The following is a 16725-nucleotide window of genomic DNA, read 5'->3' as shown; positions in this document are numbered from 1 at the left end:
ATGCAATCTGGAATGTTACAGTCCAATAAAAGCTATGGCATGTGACTGTGTTGCTCTGATAATTTCTTTCCATTCTGAGATGTCAGCTGAAGGGCCACAGTAGTGTATAATCAAAGAACTGTTAATTACTGCAGAGTATCTTGGAATGATCTGAATCCGCATTACAACTTTTTGCCTTTTCACAGGCAATGGTGCAAACTCTCTCTGTATGTACAAATTGCATGGTCATTCTATTGTGCCAAACAAAACCCCTGATATTTGCTTGCTGTATTCATTTATGACTTCAAGGCAGAGTGGTAAGGAGAACAGATGTCTATCCTTGGATGTGCATGCAAATAATCCTTCAGGGTTTTTTTTAACATGTTATTACAATTTTTGTGCTTGCACCTTGGCTGCTTTGTACTACGTCATGCATGTGTATGGCTGGTGTTTTCCTTTAAGCAGAGGGACCATGTTTGGAAAAAATTAAGGATTAATATTGACTTTTTTACATGCCATAGAGGAGTCTATTCCTGCTACTTGGGTAATATTAAGATTTGAAAGATTCCATTCCCATCATCTGTATTCTATAGAATATACTTTATTAGGGGTGTCTGAGGTTTCCATTGCTATTGGGGTGTGAGGTTTCCATTGGTGCAACTGTGCTGGAGAGAAAAACATTCAAGGTTCTCTCCTCTGCAATACAGGTCTGATCTCAATAAATGTCCTATGTCACTGCTACTACCAATAAAAACAAAAACAAGCTGGGATGAACTGGTCATGCAGTTCCCAGTATTATCCTTTTTTGGGTGATAAAAGATGCTACCTGGTGAGTTTCTCTGTAGTGTGGTCTACCCAGAGGTACTGAACTATTACGTTCTCAAGCCCTGAACAAAACAATCATACTCTGCAATCTTCTAAACCTCTGTCAGCAAACAGCACCTTTAGACACATTCCCCAGTTTTTAATACCCAAGAAATTGCAGAAGGGCACAATTTTGCAGCTCAGAGGATTGTGTATTCCCTGCGCAGGCTGCATGACAGCTTTCAATGGAACTGCTGATTTACAACATATGAGGCCTCCTCCTTTAGTGATACGGTAAGGGGAGAAAAATGAAACACTTTAATTAATGTTTTGCAATCTGCCCAAGAACGTGCACAAAACCCCGGCAAGACTGGTGCCCCACCTCCAACACTGCACACACATTAATATGTTTATCATTTATATGTAATGTTCACTCTTCATAAAGTAAAGGCAAGAACTTCTTACTGATGCTGCTCTTACCTGTGACTGGCAAACTTGTTACAGCAGCACTGGTTAGAGGGAGCACAGGGTTGACAGTCAGGGTGGTAGCTGCACTGCTTGTCACAAGGCTTGGCGTGGTTGCCACCTAGAGGTCAGAACAGAACATCTGAAACCTTTACACAGAAAAAAAGAGTCAAAGCTGGACTTTCCTGTTAGAGTCAAAGTAGATATGACATAGAGCCTCCCATGGTTTCCCACCCAAGCAGCTGTTGCAGGGGAAGGGCAACAATTAGGCTGCGGAAACAGTGGTGAGCACCTAACTTTTTCCCACTCAGCTGTTTTCACAACTGAATGCCACCCCAATGGCTATTTGGCCCACGGAAAAAAGAAAGCATTAAACACCCTCTCTCCTAGCATTGCTGCATGTTCCAGTTTCTACTGTGGCCCAATATGATCTAAAACAAACAAAATAAAATAAAATACAACAGCAAGAGTTCGTGATCACAGATTCTGGTTACTGTCCAGTTCAGCTCTTAGATTTTCCCTATTTACCAACAGTTGCAGAAGATGCCAAATATATGCTATGAATCAGCTCTGACTTTTTACAGTAGATGATCAGATTTTATTGCTGCCCCTCAAATTAAGCCAGAGAAACATTAGTCATATCTGCTGTCTCCCATGTATGCTGTACTAAAGCAAATACTTTTGGAAAGACAGAGAGATCTGAGTGAAGTATGAATCAATTATTGATCAAACTAGATCAGGGGTGGCCAGACTGTGGCTCGGGAGCCACATGTGGCTCTTTCACACATATTGTGTGGCTCTCGAAGCCCCCACTATCCAGTTGGCCAGCTTGGAGAAGGCATTTGTCTCTTTAAATCACTTTTCCAAGCCAAGCCAGTTGGTGGCTCAGAGAACACATTTGAAGTTGCTTTCTTTCCACTTCTCCCTCCCCATTTATTAGCTTTCCTTCCTTCCTTACAGCTCTCAAACATCTGACATTTATTCTATGTGGCTCTTACCTTAAGCAAGTTTGGCCACCCCTGAACTAGATGGTTCAGTTTGGGTACTGATCAATGGGCACAGACAAAAAAAATGGAAGCTTGTATGGGTTTGTGGTTTTTCACAGACCATCTCATTTAATGGACCAGTCCATTGTTCGTTAGGTTTACAATTTCTAGATGCAGTAAAATGGTCCCACTGTGGGCTAGAGATGACAAACTCGCAGCAAGTCTCCAGCTGACTGCCCCCTACCTGCCTATCAAGTTTGGTGAAGGTCAGATTTAGGGAGGCTGAGTTATGGACCCTCCCAGGAATGTGCAAGTTCAGGAGTTTGTCAAACAGACTCCTTGGAAGCTACAGCCATCAAACGTACAGTGGACCTCCGCAAGATCCCCATTACTCACCCTCCAAGTTGTGTGCAGATTAACTTTGGGGAAGGGGGAGATCCTAAGCTCCAATGTGCAAAAGGGGAAGGAGCAGGCCAGATTCAGCAGGAGCTCACAGGAGCAAAGCTCCTGAACCTTTTTGATGGTTCTCCCTCTTCCTCCCCACCTATCTTGTCCATTGAATAGTAGGTGCAGCTGCATAAAAATCCCTGGATTAAGAGAGTGGGCAGTCAGTCAGCCATCAGGGGCTTTGCCACGCCCCCAGCAGCCCTCATTAACCCGTGGAGAAGCCCACACCACCCTTTCTCCACTTCTTATGTGATTTTGGGTAGCGGGTGGCTTGCTGGCCTTTTGACTGGGGGAGGGGCAAGCCCCAGGTGAGCAAGGGCTGCTTGGGCTGGCTGGATCTCTAGCCAGTCCAAGCAGGCCTCGCTTGCCCGGGGCTCTCCTTTCCTGCATTGGGTTGCTTTTGGCTGGGGGGGCGGCATATGCTAATGAGTTATGCTAATGAGCTTCACCACATATATATATATATTTTTTTTTTACAAAACCACCCTTGGGAAGGAGTATGCCAAATGCCCACATGAGCTAGAGGCATCAAACTGGCAGCAGACCTCCCTGGAATGTCTCTACTCACTCTCCAAGTTGTGTGCAGATTGGCTTTGGGGAAGGGGGTGATCCTATGGTCCATGAGCAAAAGGGGGGGACTGTGTCAAATTGCCCCCCTGTGAGCTAGAGGTATCAGAATGGTAGCAGACCACCCTGGTATGCCTCACTACTCACCCTCCAAGTTGTGCGCAGATTGGCTTTGGGCAAGGGTGAGATCCTGGGGTCCATGTGCAAAAGGGGGGGATTGTGTCAACAGCCCCCTGCACTTAAACTTTAAATGACTTCAGTTCACTTGCCCAGTCTCCCCCCCGCCCCCACCACTCCATGAATGCAGAAGCGTTGTAGTAGAATGCACACACACACCAGTTGCCTTGACAATTAATGTCTGGCCCACCAAAAATCTAAATGTGGTCCATAGGTGATCTGCCAAAAAGGGAAATGCATGGACTAGGCAGACAATGTCCATGCAAAAATTAGGTCTGTGGTCTCGTCCATGCACACTCCTAGTACTCATGCACTATCAATTATGTTTGATCCTGCCCTCCATCTAAGGAGCTCAAAGTAGCATTCATGGCTCACAAACCTTCTATTTTATCCTCACTACAGTCATGTAAGAAAGGTCACCCAGTGAGTTTCGTGGGAACTGCGTTTCCTTATTTTGTGTGATGTCTCGTATCCTCTACAAACTAGGAGCAATCTATACTGAATGGAGTACAACTTGTTACCACTGGTGGTAACAAGATACAGAATTTTATTTGACAGTGGGACTGACAGTTGAACAGGAGTAGCTTTGTTCCTTTCTGGTGTGACATAGCTTCAGTTTCTTATTCTTACCAGTGAAGTTGGACAAGAGAAAATTGCTTTGATGGGCGAGCTGCTGGTTCCACCACTACTGGGTGGGTTGATCCGTTTTTCTTTCTGGCGCCGGTTGCAGAACCAAACACGGATCACCTCCTTTTCCATGTTCAGCTGGTCAGCTATCATGGTGATCTCTTCCGAGGTAGGCTTTTGATTCTGAAAGAAAAATTGTTTGAAAATAAAAACCATACTCTGCTACCTAAGTACAATGAAGACACACGGTGGGTTCCCACATAAGCAGAGACAGCAGAAGTAAGTCTCAACATAATACCCCACATCATTTGTAAAAAATGCATGTCACAGCAAAGGAGATGCTACCAGTTTCTCCTTCACAAGTGATGTGGGAAGCATGATCAATGGATGTTCAAGTGAATCACAGTCATTCTATCATTATTTCTTTGTAACATGGAAAGCCATCCCACAGTGAAACTTGCAAACCCTTTGTCCAGAGCAAAAAAGGAACACAGAATCAAAATTTTAGAGCATGCTTTAAATGTCTATTGTGAGTAACTTATTTATAGGTTCCTCAGCCAGCATCTTATTTCCTTTATCACTCAGGGTATGACATTTTAAAACTGCTTCCATAGTATGATTTCATTTTTCCACAGTACAGAGTTCTGTTATACCATATCAAAAGCCAGAACAATATACTCTGAAATAATGTAGTGCAAAAGATTTACTGACCTCCAGGAAACTCTTCTCTAAGGCCACACGTATGTTGGTCTCTATGCTGGTGCGTTTCTTCCTCCTGCGGTTCAAGCCCTCAATTCCCAGCCCTGGGGAATTCAGGGCACTTGGGCTGGAGAGAGTTGAATCAGATGAGAGGTTCTCTGAAAAGAGTCAATGCAAATAGTAACTACCAATATAATTAGTATAAATATAGTCTTCTTTAAAAAGTACAATTTGTCTGAGCTACTGTAGATCTGTATTTTAAGGGCACTGCCATTATCTCAAAAAGCAATGCAATCCATTTGTTGCTTAACTTCAAACTCAGTTCCCCCCTAACAGAATTCAGAAATAGAGATTAGGGTATTTATTTATTTCATTTAATTTTTAACCAGCTCTCCTGAAACCAACTCAGAGCTGGTGACAACAATTCATAATTATACAATAAAACCTTCTAAAATACAATATCAGTTAATAAAAAGAAATAAAATCAATAAAACAGTAGTATACAGATATAAGTGGGCAGCCGTGTTGGTCTGAAGCAACAGAACAAAGCTGCACCTTTAAGACCAACTAAGTTTTATTCAGAATGTAAGCTTTCGTATGCTCTAAGCAGACTTCATCAGACAAAAATGGAATGGCAAGCAGTCCTAAATATAGAGAAAGTGGGTAGTGAGTTGGTATGAAGAATCATGGAAATGTTTTAGCAGATTAAAAGAATCACAAATGGGGTCTTTTAGAACAGTGTATCAGAATATTGGGGGGTTTTTTGTATTTACATACTCGAATAAGGGATATTGGCTGTTTATCCTATTACATATACTAACCCATCTTCCACTGTATTTTAATGTATTATTTTTTTCTAATGGCAAACTATAATGATGTTATAATTTCTTGAGAAACTAATGCCTTCTTTTTAAACCCACAATTAACAAAATCAAAATGATACTCAGATTTATGGCACTTCACACCTATGACATCTATCTGCTTTTTATCATCCTCCACTGTTGTTTTAGCCAGTTAACAACACTATCTAACAAACACAGACCCCAATTTGTGATTCTTTTAATCTGCTAAAAACATTTCCATGACTATACATACCAACTCACTACCCACTTTCTCTATATTTAGGACTGCTTGCCATTCCATTTTTGTCTGATGAAGTCTGCTTAGAGCATACGAAAGCTTACATTCTGAATAAAACTTAGTTGGTATGAAAGGCGCAACTTGCCTACTGCTTTGTTCTACAGTAGTATACAATCTACAGTTTAAGATGGCATACTCAGATGGTGCAGCAATTTAAATCTAGAGAAGAGAAAAAAGAGGTGGGAAGCAGGCGGGAAGGGAAGAGAAAGGAGGGGGTGGGGGGCGAAACTTGCTGTACTTATCAACTAGGCACCTGATATTGCCCTCAACCATAGGCCTGGCAGAACAACTCTTGTTTTGCAGGCCCTGAGGAACTGTACCATATCCCTCAGGGAACTGATCTCTCCTGGAAGAAAGTTCTCCCAGGCTGCAACCGGGGCTGAAAAGGCCCTGGTCCTGGTCAAGGACAGTCAGATGCTCTTTGGGTTAGGGACCACCAGTAGATTCTGGTCATTCAAGCAAAGCACTATGGGATGCATCAGGAAAAAGTGGTCTCAAAGGTATGCTGGACCCTGAGACTGTTACAGACTTTAAAGGCCAAAATCAGAATTTTGAACTTGATCTGGTCCTCAATCTGGAGCCATTGCAGCTGATAGATACCAGCTGGATATGCACTCTAAAAGATGTCCCTGTGAGGACCCTCACAGCTGCATCCTGGACCAGCTGCAATTTCCAGATCAACCTCAAGATAAGCCCTATATAGAGTGAGTAACAGTAATCTAGCCTGAAGGTGACTGTTGCATGGATCACCATGGCTAGGTCAGAGGTGACAGGTATGGGGGCCAACTGTTTAACTTGATGAAGATGGTAAAAATATTAGTTAAACCACCTGTGTGACCCTGGCCTCTAGTGAAAGGGAAAAGCATCCAGGATCACTCCCAAGCTCTTGATGGATGTCCCAGCTGTTAATGGCACCCTGTCAAGACAGGTGGAGTTGGAAACCCATCCTCACCCACCCCTAGACCAGTCACAGAACTGCCATCTTTGTTGCTAGTTTCAGCCTGTTCAGTTTTAATCAAACAATCAAGGGCCCCCAAAATCCTGGCTAGATGATCTTGGCCAGTGAATGGGTAGCATATTTGCTTTCAATGCTACTGTTCCAGTAAGTTATTTTTTTGCTCATGTGTTTGTCAGTACTCCAGAGCCTTAAGAATATATGTCATCTGAGCTCACTGCTTACAAAGCAGAGTACATTTTAATTAGGACCTGTCAGAGGGAAACAACACAATAGCTGCTATTGTATAGGGACAGTTAAGTTAGTGCTTACATATGCATGCAACATATACTCCTTTGAAGAATGGGCTGGTGTCATAGGACATTTTTGTCACAGATAATGCAAGGCCTAACCCTGTCAGAGAGCACACTGGTGAAGATCTTTTAGGGTTTCATAAGAGATCAGCTATGAAATTTTGAGGAGTTCACCTGCATCATTAAGCCACTTTTCCAGAAGTGGTTTTAACTTGCACATGTTCTTAAAGCTGAGGTTCAAGGCTTCAAAGCGAGAGATAGTAGTCTGACTGAAGTCATTTCCATAGAGTTTACCCATAGCGAGCCCAACATCACCCTGCAGGGATGGAAAGAAAATCAGCTATTCACCCCCATCTATCTACTAAACAGCGTCTTTTTGAGTGATAACAAGCAAAATTAATTACAAAACTTCAATCGATGCAACTGATTGACATCCAGATTTCTTTCTCCTTGGTGATTGTGCTGTTAGTTCTCTGCTGAATTAGACCATCTTCATAAAGAACAGGGATTGGATTTAGGCTTGCCAATCCTCAGGTCCCAGCCGGGGTTCTTCCGCTTTCCCAGGCTCCTTCCTGCCCCCAGTTAGCTGGCTGGTGGGGGAGGGGGGAAGCCCCACCCACACAGCCACCATGTGACTTTCCACTTCCGGAGGCTTTAGTCTCCGATCGAAAGGCTTCCTCATGGGATGGTGTGTCTGTGTTACTTTGAAGAAGTTGGCAGCAACTCGTGAGTAGAGATGCCAATCCCTCGCTTCAGAGTCGCCAGAAAAGGGGGGGAGGGAAATGTTTGCTGGGCGCTTCGTTATTCTCTATGTGGAGATCGATTCTCATAGGGCATAATGGGGAATTGATCTGGAAGTATCGAGGGCTCTGGGGGGGGGGCTGTTTCAAAACGATTGGACCAGAGAGTCCAATTCTATGAGCCCCAAAAGAAGGTGCCCCTATCTTTCATTATTTCCCATAGAAGGAAGGCATTTAAAAAGGTGTGCTGTCCCTTTAAAATGTGATGGCCAGAACTCCCTTGGAGTTCAATTATGTTTGTCCCACCTTGCCCCCAATGTCTCCTGGCTCCACCCCCAAAGTCTCCTGGTTCCACCCCCAAAATCCCTAGATATTTCTTGAATTGGACTTGGCAACCCTAATTGGACTCTATTAGCAGAAAGAATCTGGAAGAGGACCCCTCCTCCCCGTTCTCCCAGAAGTTCCCTGCATGCAATGAAAATCCTTTGCTGAGAGCCAAGCAAAATTCATAAACAGGGGCACAAGGAGAGGGGGAGAGCTGCCTCTGTAAACTCTTTCCATTTACCCCATCATAGATTCCAGCCCAGTACTTCCAATATAGTTTTTAAACATTGACTTGAGGCAGACCATCTTGTAGTAAGCTAATCAGGAAAAATGTTAGGTATGGTGATACATCTTCGAAATTCTGCACTTTCAAAGGTCTGTTGTTTGATTCAATTTTCAAGTTACGGTTTTGATCTAGGAACTGCGCCCCTTTCCCTGCTTGGTGAGATGCAGGTGACTGAAGTGTTGTGTCCAGAGGATCCTGCTTTAATACTGAGGACCATATCAGATTTGGGAACCTTCCAATCCAAAAGTTATGGTAGAAGATACTGATATCTCTCTCTCTCGGCTTGGCTTCGCGAACGAAGATTTAAGAAGGGTGCAATAGTCCACGTTTGCTGCAGGCTCGCTGGTAGAAGATACACACTGCTTTGAAACACGTTATCTCAGCAGACTGAACATCTCAGGAGGCAGGGCAGGCAAAGGATCAGTATCTGACACAAACTCATTTCATTATTCTAGCACAATTCCTTTTATTATTCTAGCGCAATTCATGACATACTGATGAACTACTGATATTTTATAATATGACAGCAACTGGCATAACATATCCATCTTTCCCCTTCACACAGGGCAACCATCTCAGAATACACAACAATGGATTCTAACCACCATGGTGCTCTAACTACAAATTCCCTGCTTTAGACACTTATTTTAAACTATAAAGCCTTCTTATGACAAAGAAATTATTACTTGAAAATTGAAATGTAATAGGCAATTAGTCTTCTATGTAAATTAGAACCTAGTAATTATTTCTGAAAGACAAAACAATAAATCTATAAGAGTCTGAAAGGAACCTACTGTGCCATTGGCAAAGAATTCTCTTTCACACACATAGGCATGCAATCTCATTATGAGAATTTAGTCTTTATTACTTAGGTTTTCTAATTACTACCCTCTTACATAATTAAGCAATAACTATCATTATAAACTAATTATGTATATAGCCACACAATAGAATGGTTAAGTAAATACTGTGCCGTTTGGCATCCTATTGGTAAGAGGTTTTGTTATAAGAACAGAGAAGCACAGGAAGCTGCCCCTTCAACTTGTATGAAAAGCTCAGTTGGGGGATGAAGAATCATTCTTCATTAGCTCCATTAAGAAAGGGCTGATCTAGTTGTAACATAAGATATTCATTCAGTAGAATTTGCAGTTACTGATTAAATATATACATGCCAAAATGTTGCAGCAAAAATGCAACATCTATGTAAGCTTGACATAAATAATGTGACATAAGGATTAAAAACTGAAAGTCAGCTTTATCTTAAAACAAATTTGACAGCTACAATTCTGAATGAACTGAGATCTACCATTATAAAAACCAGAGGGTTTGTGGCATGCAGACCTTGCCTGAACAATACATCTAATCTTAGCTATGAGTTCAGTAAAACAAATCTGCTTGACCTCTCAGTAAACCAGAATGGATGGTTCAAATTTAAAGCAGCCTTGAATACCTGGACATGCGCACATGTGCACACACACAAATCCATGATCCTTTTATAGAAAATAAAGTTAGTTTACCCATAAGCCTACATTCTTTGAGATGGTATCTATTTACTGCATTGATTAAAATTAGGGCTGTTGTAAAATCTGATGAGCCTGGATCAAGACACTGGACAGGGAGGAGGTTGATGGGCAAATCCATTCTAACTGGACTCATTTCAATAGCCTGCAGTATTTTGTAATTATGTGGTTCTCCTTGCTTCCATTTTATCCTCACAACAACCCTATGAGATAGGCTGAAAGTGAGTGACAGAACTTAAATCACCCAACCAGCTTCCATGACAAAGTTGGGATTCAACTCTGGGTCTCCTAGATCCTACACTCTTACCACTATACCACAAAGGCTACAGATCCTGAAATGCAACTCAAAAGGCTTTCTTGATGCTGAGGTAATCTCTTAGAGGAATGAACAAGGAGGGTACCCTCTCTGCTGCACCTCCCTCCTAGTGCAAATCCTTACCTCCATCACTACTGTGTATAAACAGCAAAGAGTAAGGATGCTTGGGCATAATATCTTATTGGAAACATAACTCAAGGCATCACTGAGCCAGAATGAATCCTTGCTCAATCTGATTACTTTGCGGCTTCTCATATATACAGCAATACCTCTTTAATACTGCTTTCTATAATGCTGCTTCATTACAGTGTTCTTCCTTTGTCTTGTGGGGAAAAGGGCCACTGAGGCTGTGCAGCAGTTTCAAAGCACAAATGGAGCTGCGGGGCTTATGGAGAAGGCACACCTGGCATTCACCACCACCACAGCTGACGGAGCCACTGGTAGGCTGGAAGGCAGCTCTGGACTTTCTTCCTTAACCAGTCCCCTTGAATAGCTGGTATGTGGGACTGCACTGGACCAAGCACAGGCTGGCATCTCCATCCAAGACCACCAGCTGGAGAAGAGAGTGGGGAAAGTCAGCACCAATCAGATGTTCAGTGTTGAAAGGAGCAGCCCAGTTCATGGAAGGGCCCACACAAGACTTCCTTGAAAGAAGTGAAGTCAGGGGCTGCCAAGGGCTATAGAAACTCTTGCAGCTCAGGGCCAAGGAGGACTCTCAGAAGGAAAAAGAGTGATCTGGAAGGAAGGACTAGGATTGATTACAGTGGAACTAGGCTGAGGCTGGAGGTAGTCCCATCAGAGAGTGCATCAATACCTAACTGAACACATCTCTATTAGAATCAGTGGTTATATATACCTCTTACAACACCGTTTCACACAGACATCTGCTTCCAAGAATACATCTACAGCATTACAGGAGGGATTCACCCAGCACTAATGAAAATATATCCTACAAGTCAACTTGCAAATTTAACCTCTATGCCGCTGCTTCACGGACAATGGTTGTGCCTGAGCCTGCTAGCTGCCCTGAGCCGGCTTCACTGGGGAGGGTGGGATATAAATGCGCGAAATAAATAAATAATGATGTAAACCTATGTAAAATAGTGTTAGAAGGGACTGCTTTTCAGTGGCAGAACACTTGCTTTGTATGCAGACAGTTCCAGTTCCATGCCTGGCATCTCCAGAATTCAGGTTGCAACTGTCAGGAAAGGCTCTCTCTGGTTGAGTTGCTGGAGAGCTGCTGCCAACCACAGCAGAGGCCAATGGACAAATGGGACCAATGATTGGACTTCAACATACTAGATTCATCTTTTTCATATATTAAGAAGAATTATTGCTAATTGCTAATTGGAATTGGAAAGGGTACTGCTCTATTTCTTCCCAAATCTGAATATTCATGATGTATTCCTTCCTAAAAAGATTTTAAGCTTTCAGCCTTACCTGAGTGAATCCAAGTTTGATCCGTCTTTGTTTGAAAGTCTTGGCAAATTGCTCAAGCTCCTCAAGATCACTGGGCTCTTCCAAGCTGGGGGTATCAATTCGCTTTGGTGTTGATTGGCTCTGTGGAAGTGGCTGAACAGGGGTTGCTGCTATTGTGCGTGTTGGGGTCGCTGGCTGCTGAAAAATGACCAATCAGAAGTAAAATATTATGAAGTTAAAACTCCACTAGGCTGGGGGTCTTTACACACTCTGAAGAATCCCTGGATAAGCAGAAAAATATGTCATAAACTAACCAAAAGATTCACACACACACACACACACCATACACACAAAGAGTATAACAGGTAAGATTGGCAGCTTTCTGTTCATGAATATTCATTGCAGTGGCTCCCATGCCTGAGGAGGTCTGGAAGTCTCCTGCACTTCTGTCCTTTCACAGAATGTGCAAAACAGAAATGCTCAGGAGGGTATTTTTTTGGAGGAATTAGAACTGTAGTCCAATAGAACAGCTCAGGAGGCTGCTTTTACTAGGGAATAGGAAAGCAGTCCATTGTGGTCTTTATTGTACATATCACCTTACTATTAGTGCACTGTTTTTTACTTTTGTAGCCCACTTTCTGCATTATGGTATGTCATGCCGTAGACCAGGGGTGGCCAACAATAGCTCTCCAGATGTTTTTTGCCTACAACTCCCATCAGCCCCAGCATGGCCAATAGGCAAAAAACATCTGCCATAGACAGCATTTGTGTGTGTGCACATGTGCACATATGCAGAAGGTTTTATTATTGTTTTCAAATACTGCAATCCTAGTACTACTGCATTGTCTATCCAATGTGTCATACTGTCTGATTTTTTTCAAATATTTTGCAATTGGCTTTGAGTCCCAGCAAGAAAGGCATAAATAATGAGAACTGTATAATCAAATGGTTTGGGGAGGGGAAGATTTCCAAGGGGTTTCCCCTTTGCAATTTATCTCCCAGTACCAGCTACAAAAATGAAATCAACAACTTCATCAATCACTGTGACCAATATCCTTCTATCTTTTAATCCCATTCTGCCCTCCCGTCACCAAGTTAGAGCAAGATGCTTTAGCAAAAAAGACTGACCTGAGAGGTGAAAGTGATGCTTGGCTGAGACTGCAGGAGGTTGGCTTGGCTTTGCTGAGGTAGTTGCGTTAAGAGATTCTGCGCTTGCAGGAGGCCTAGAACAGAGGACACATTAATAAGAAAAATTGTGGGTGTATATTTCTTAAGTGCACTGCTCTTAACAATCTTGCCTACAGCTGAAGGAAATACATTTCATGTATGTGTGGCTCTGTCACTTGCCAAAACATGACTGAGGCCAGTTCTAGGCATGCAACAGAGTGGATTGTAACTCTTAATGCTGCACCTGTGGGATTTGATTTCGGAAAGAGTATTCTACAGCCTTACTTCTGTGTAACTGGCAAAAAAAGGAAGGCACTGTTACATAAAGGGGCCTGCATATTCTTAAGGGAGTAAGTTTTGCTCTGCCTTATAAACTTGGCAATTCTTTTTAGCAAGGATGGTTCATTAAGATCCATGTAAAGATAAGTTGTAACAGTGCAAGCTCACAGCATGCTAAGAAGCAGAACTCCAGGCTACAACTATACCCACTCAGTTACAAAGAAGTTACAGTTGGAGCAACAATATTGAAACAGACTATACTGCTAACCATTGAGAAGAAATTGATAGGAAAAAATGCCATTGTCCTAAGAATGCTTTGGAGGTTCCATCATTAACCCTCCATACTTAAAAATGAACAGCAACAAAGATTCTCAGCTCCCTTCTCCAAACAGGATAGGTGGGGGGTTTTCATGCAGTTTTGAGTTGCATTTATTGATTCGGAGCAAAGGCATCAAGCTTACTTGAATGCATACCCCTCAGTCCTTATGCCTCCTCTTGGAGTGCTGCCCACAACAACATAAAGAGGACTACCTGGCAAGTCACCAGCAGTACTTTTACAGAACCAAAGTGTCTCTGTTAAGCCATTTTATAAAGCCCTGCTCACCCTGCTGCCCCTGCGGCGTCTGTGAGATGATGAACTGTGCTGGCTGCAAGTTGGTTGTCGGATGCACCAACACAAACTGCTGCAGGTTGAGATTCTGTTGTTGGAGCTGCTGCAGGTGCTGCAAATCCTTCAAGAAGCAAAATGACATTCAGAGCAACTCACAGCTAGATGTTCACTCCCCCCCGCCCCTTCCTTCAAAAGCCCTTTTGGAAGGAAGTGCAGTTCAAGGCAATGAGCAAACTCACGAAATGGCCTGCTAAAAAGTTGCCAATGCTAATTATTAGCATAGTACAGATACAGGATTGTGGGTCTCACTGGCACCCATATCATAAGCTTTGGAGGTTTCAGCTGTACCACAGGGCTCCTCAACAGAAATAAATGCTCAACACTAAATAAGAGCCGATGTTTTGGCTGGCATGGAATTCAGTCTAAATAAGTCTCCTTCATTCTCTGTAGGAGGCTTCAGCTGGTGACAGAGATGGGGCAGAGGCAGACAAAGAGAAAGACAGGTTGCTTACCTGTAACTGTAGATCTTCGAGTGGTCATCTGTGCATTCACACTCATGGGATAGAGTGCCCGCACCAATCCCCGAATCGGTACCTAAAAAGCCCGGGATTTTTTCACGCTCGGCACCAACGGGCATGCGCAGGTGTCCCAGTGCGCATGCTCGCCGGTGCCAGCGCAAGGATCCTGCCAGTTAATTCCTGACCACTGGAAGCCCCTACTGGAGGGAGACCGTCAGCAGTGGGGAAGGAGGGCGGGTAGTGTGAATGCACAGATGACCACTCGAAGATCTACAGTTACAGGTAAGCAACCTGTCTATCTTCTTTGTGGTCTCTGTGCTTCACACTCATGGGAGATTAGCAAGCAAGACATACCTGGAGGCGGGAAGACAGTCAACCAGAAGAAACAGCTTGCAGCACCGCAGCTACCAGACGAGTCCTCTGCTGAGCATGCACGTCCAGCGTGTAGTGCTTCATAAAGGCATGTGGAGAGAACCAGGTGGCAGCCTTGCAAATGTCCGTCAGGGAAACGCCTTTCAGGAATGCCACCGATGTCGCCATCGCTCTTGTAGAGTGTCCATGAATAGGCCCAGGTAACGGCTTCTTAGCCAACAAATAACACAGTTTAATAGTCTCAGTGAGCCATTTTGAAAGCCGCTGAGACGAGATTCTGGAACCTAACTTAGGAGCAGCATAAGAAACAAAAAGCTGTTGGTCCTTATGAAAACTCTTGGAGAGATTTAAATAAAACAATAAAGCACGCTTCACATCTAGAGCGTGCAACCTACGTTCCTCATCCGAGGAAGGTGTAGGATGAAAAGTAGGCAACCAAACTTCTAAGTTGAGGTGGAACTGAGAAACCACCTTGGGGAGAAAAGAAATATCAGGAGCTAACGACACTCCAGCCTCCTGAAAAACTAGATATGGGTAGTCACACCACTTAGCCATCAGCTCCCCTGCATGGCGTGTTGATGTGATGGCTACCAAAAAAGCAGTCTTCCAAGATAGAAGCTGTAGTGAACATGTGGCCATCGGCTCAAAGGGACGTCTAGTCAGTCTGTCCAACACTAAAGTCAAATCCCACAACTGTGGGGGTGATCTCAATAGAGGATGAAGCCTAAGCAAACCCTTCAAAAACCTCTTAGAATGAGAGTGTGCAAAAACAGAGTGCCCCTCAACCGGTTCATGGAATGCATAAATTGCTGCCAAATAAACCTTGATGGAAGAAAAAACAAGTCCAGCATCCACCAGAGATAACAAAAACTAAAAAATTACCGACAATCCCACGCTTTGGGGGGGGGGGGGACTGAGGAATCAACTAGGAACTGCCACTTCCTATCATAGGAAGTGCGGGTAGAAAGTTTCCTGCTGTTCAAGAAAACATGTTGGACTCTGCTAGAGAACCCACAGGGTCGATGAACCACGCTGTCAGCTTCAGGTGGGGCATGTTGTGATGGAGAACATGACTGTCCTGAGCTGACAGAAGATCCAATTCCGCCGGAAACTGGTAGAAGACCCCCCTCGCCAGTTGGAGCAGGATCGGGAACCAGTTCTGGTGAGGCCAACAGGGAGTCACCAGGATACAGCATGGCCTCTCTCTCGCAATCTTGTTGACCACTCTCGTCAGTAGTGGCAGAGGTGGGAACAGATAAAGGAACCGACCTTCCCATGGGAACAGCAGACCGTCTCCCAACGACTCTGGATCTGAGCCCCCTCTGGAGCAAAACAGAGGACACTTCCAGTTTTCGACTGTGGCAAAGACAAGGGTTGGAGGAAGCACCACTGTAACTCCCACTCGGGCGGGGAAGCTGCTTGCAAGTTGAGGACCCCTGGGAGGTGTGCTGCCTTCACAAAGATGTCGTGGTCCAGGCACTCCGACCACAGATCCAGCGCCAGTGCACATAGCCATCGAGAGACTGTGTCCCTCCCTGCCTGTTGATGTAACACAGGGCAGTGGTATTGTCCGTTAGCAGAGCAACAATCTTCCCCGCCACCATGGGGCGGAAAGACTGAAGAGCAAAATGAACTGCCAGCAGTTCCAAGTAATTTATGTGGCAGTGAGTCAATTTTAAAGGCCAAGGACCCCCCCACACATATCATCCATGTGGGCCCCCCAACCCCACAGCGACACATCGGTTGTGATAGTCACAGTTGGTGCAGGTAGATAGAAGGGAGCTCCCTGAGAAATGTTGCCCTTTGACTTCCACCATTGCAGTGTTTGCAGTGTCACAGGTGGAATTACAAACCTCTTTCGAGGTGAGTCCCGTAACGGGAGAAACTGACGAAGAAACCAAAGCTGTAGGCCTCTCATCCTCAGCTTTGCAAAGAGCAGCATGCTTGTAGTCGCCCCCATCAGCCCCAGCATCCGCTGCAGCTGCTGCGCCGTGCCCCACTTTTGACTCTGCAGAAGTTCGATAAGGTTGATAAT

The 16725-nt window shown here is 44.0% G+C and overlaps 1 protein-coding gene across 5 annotated transcripts in view; it reads right to left on the bottom strand.

Annotated features, from left to right (window-relative positions):
- POU2F1 (POU class 2 homeobox 1) overlaps window positions 1–16725 on the bottom strand; it is a 146249-nt gene that overhangs the window by 19607 nt on the left and 109917 nt on the right. For 4 of the 5 annotated variants that reach the window (XM_060234469.1, XM_060234473.1, XM_060234472.1 and 1 more), the window contains 7 exons: window positions 13795–13921; window positions 12873–12967; window positions 11766–11942; window positions 7314–7455; window positions 4764–4909; window positions 4056–4235; window positions 1264–1369 (listed from right to left, as the gene is read on the bottom strand). In XM_060234469.1, the coding sequence (XP_060090452.1) occupies window positions 1264–1369; window positions 4056–4235; window positions 4764–4909; window positions 7314–7455; window positions 11766–11942; window positions 12873–12967; window positions 13795–13921 (973 nt within the window). The remainder of the gene's footprint in view (window positions 1–1263; window positions 1370–4055; window positions 4236–4763; window positions 4910–7313; window positions 7456–11765; window positions 11943–12872; window positions 12968–13794; window positions 13922–16725) is intronic. The other variant, XM_060234470.1, reaches the window with a different exon arrangement.

Source organism: Heteronotia binoei, chromosome 3 (genome assembly GCF_032191835.1).
Source record: "Heteronotia binoei isolate CCM8104 ecotype False Entrance Well chromosome 3, APGP_CSIRO_Hbin_v1, whole genome shotgun sequence".
Lineage (NCBI taxonomy): Eukaryota > Metazoa > Chordata > Lepidosauria > Squamata > Gekkonidae > Heteronotia > Heteronotia binoei.
Note: the sequence above shows the minus strand (reverse complement) of the source record. Positions and strands in the feature narration are given on the sequence as shown.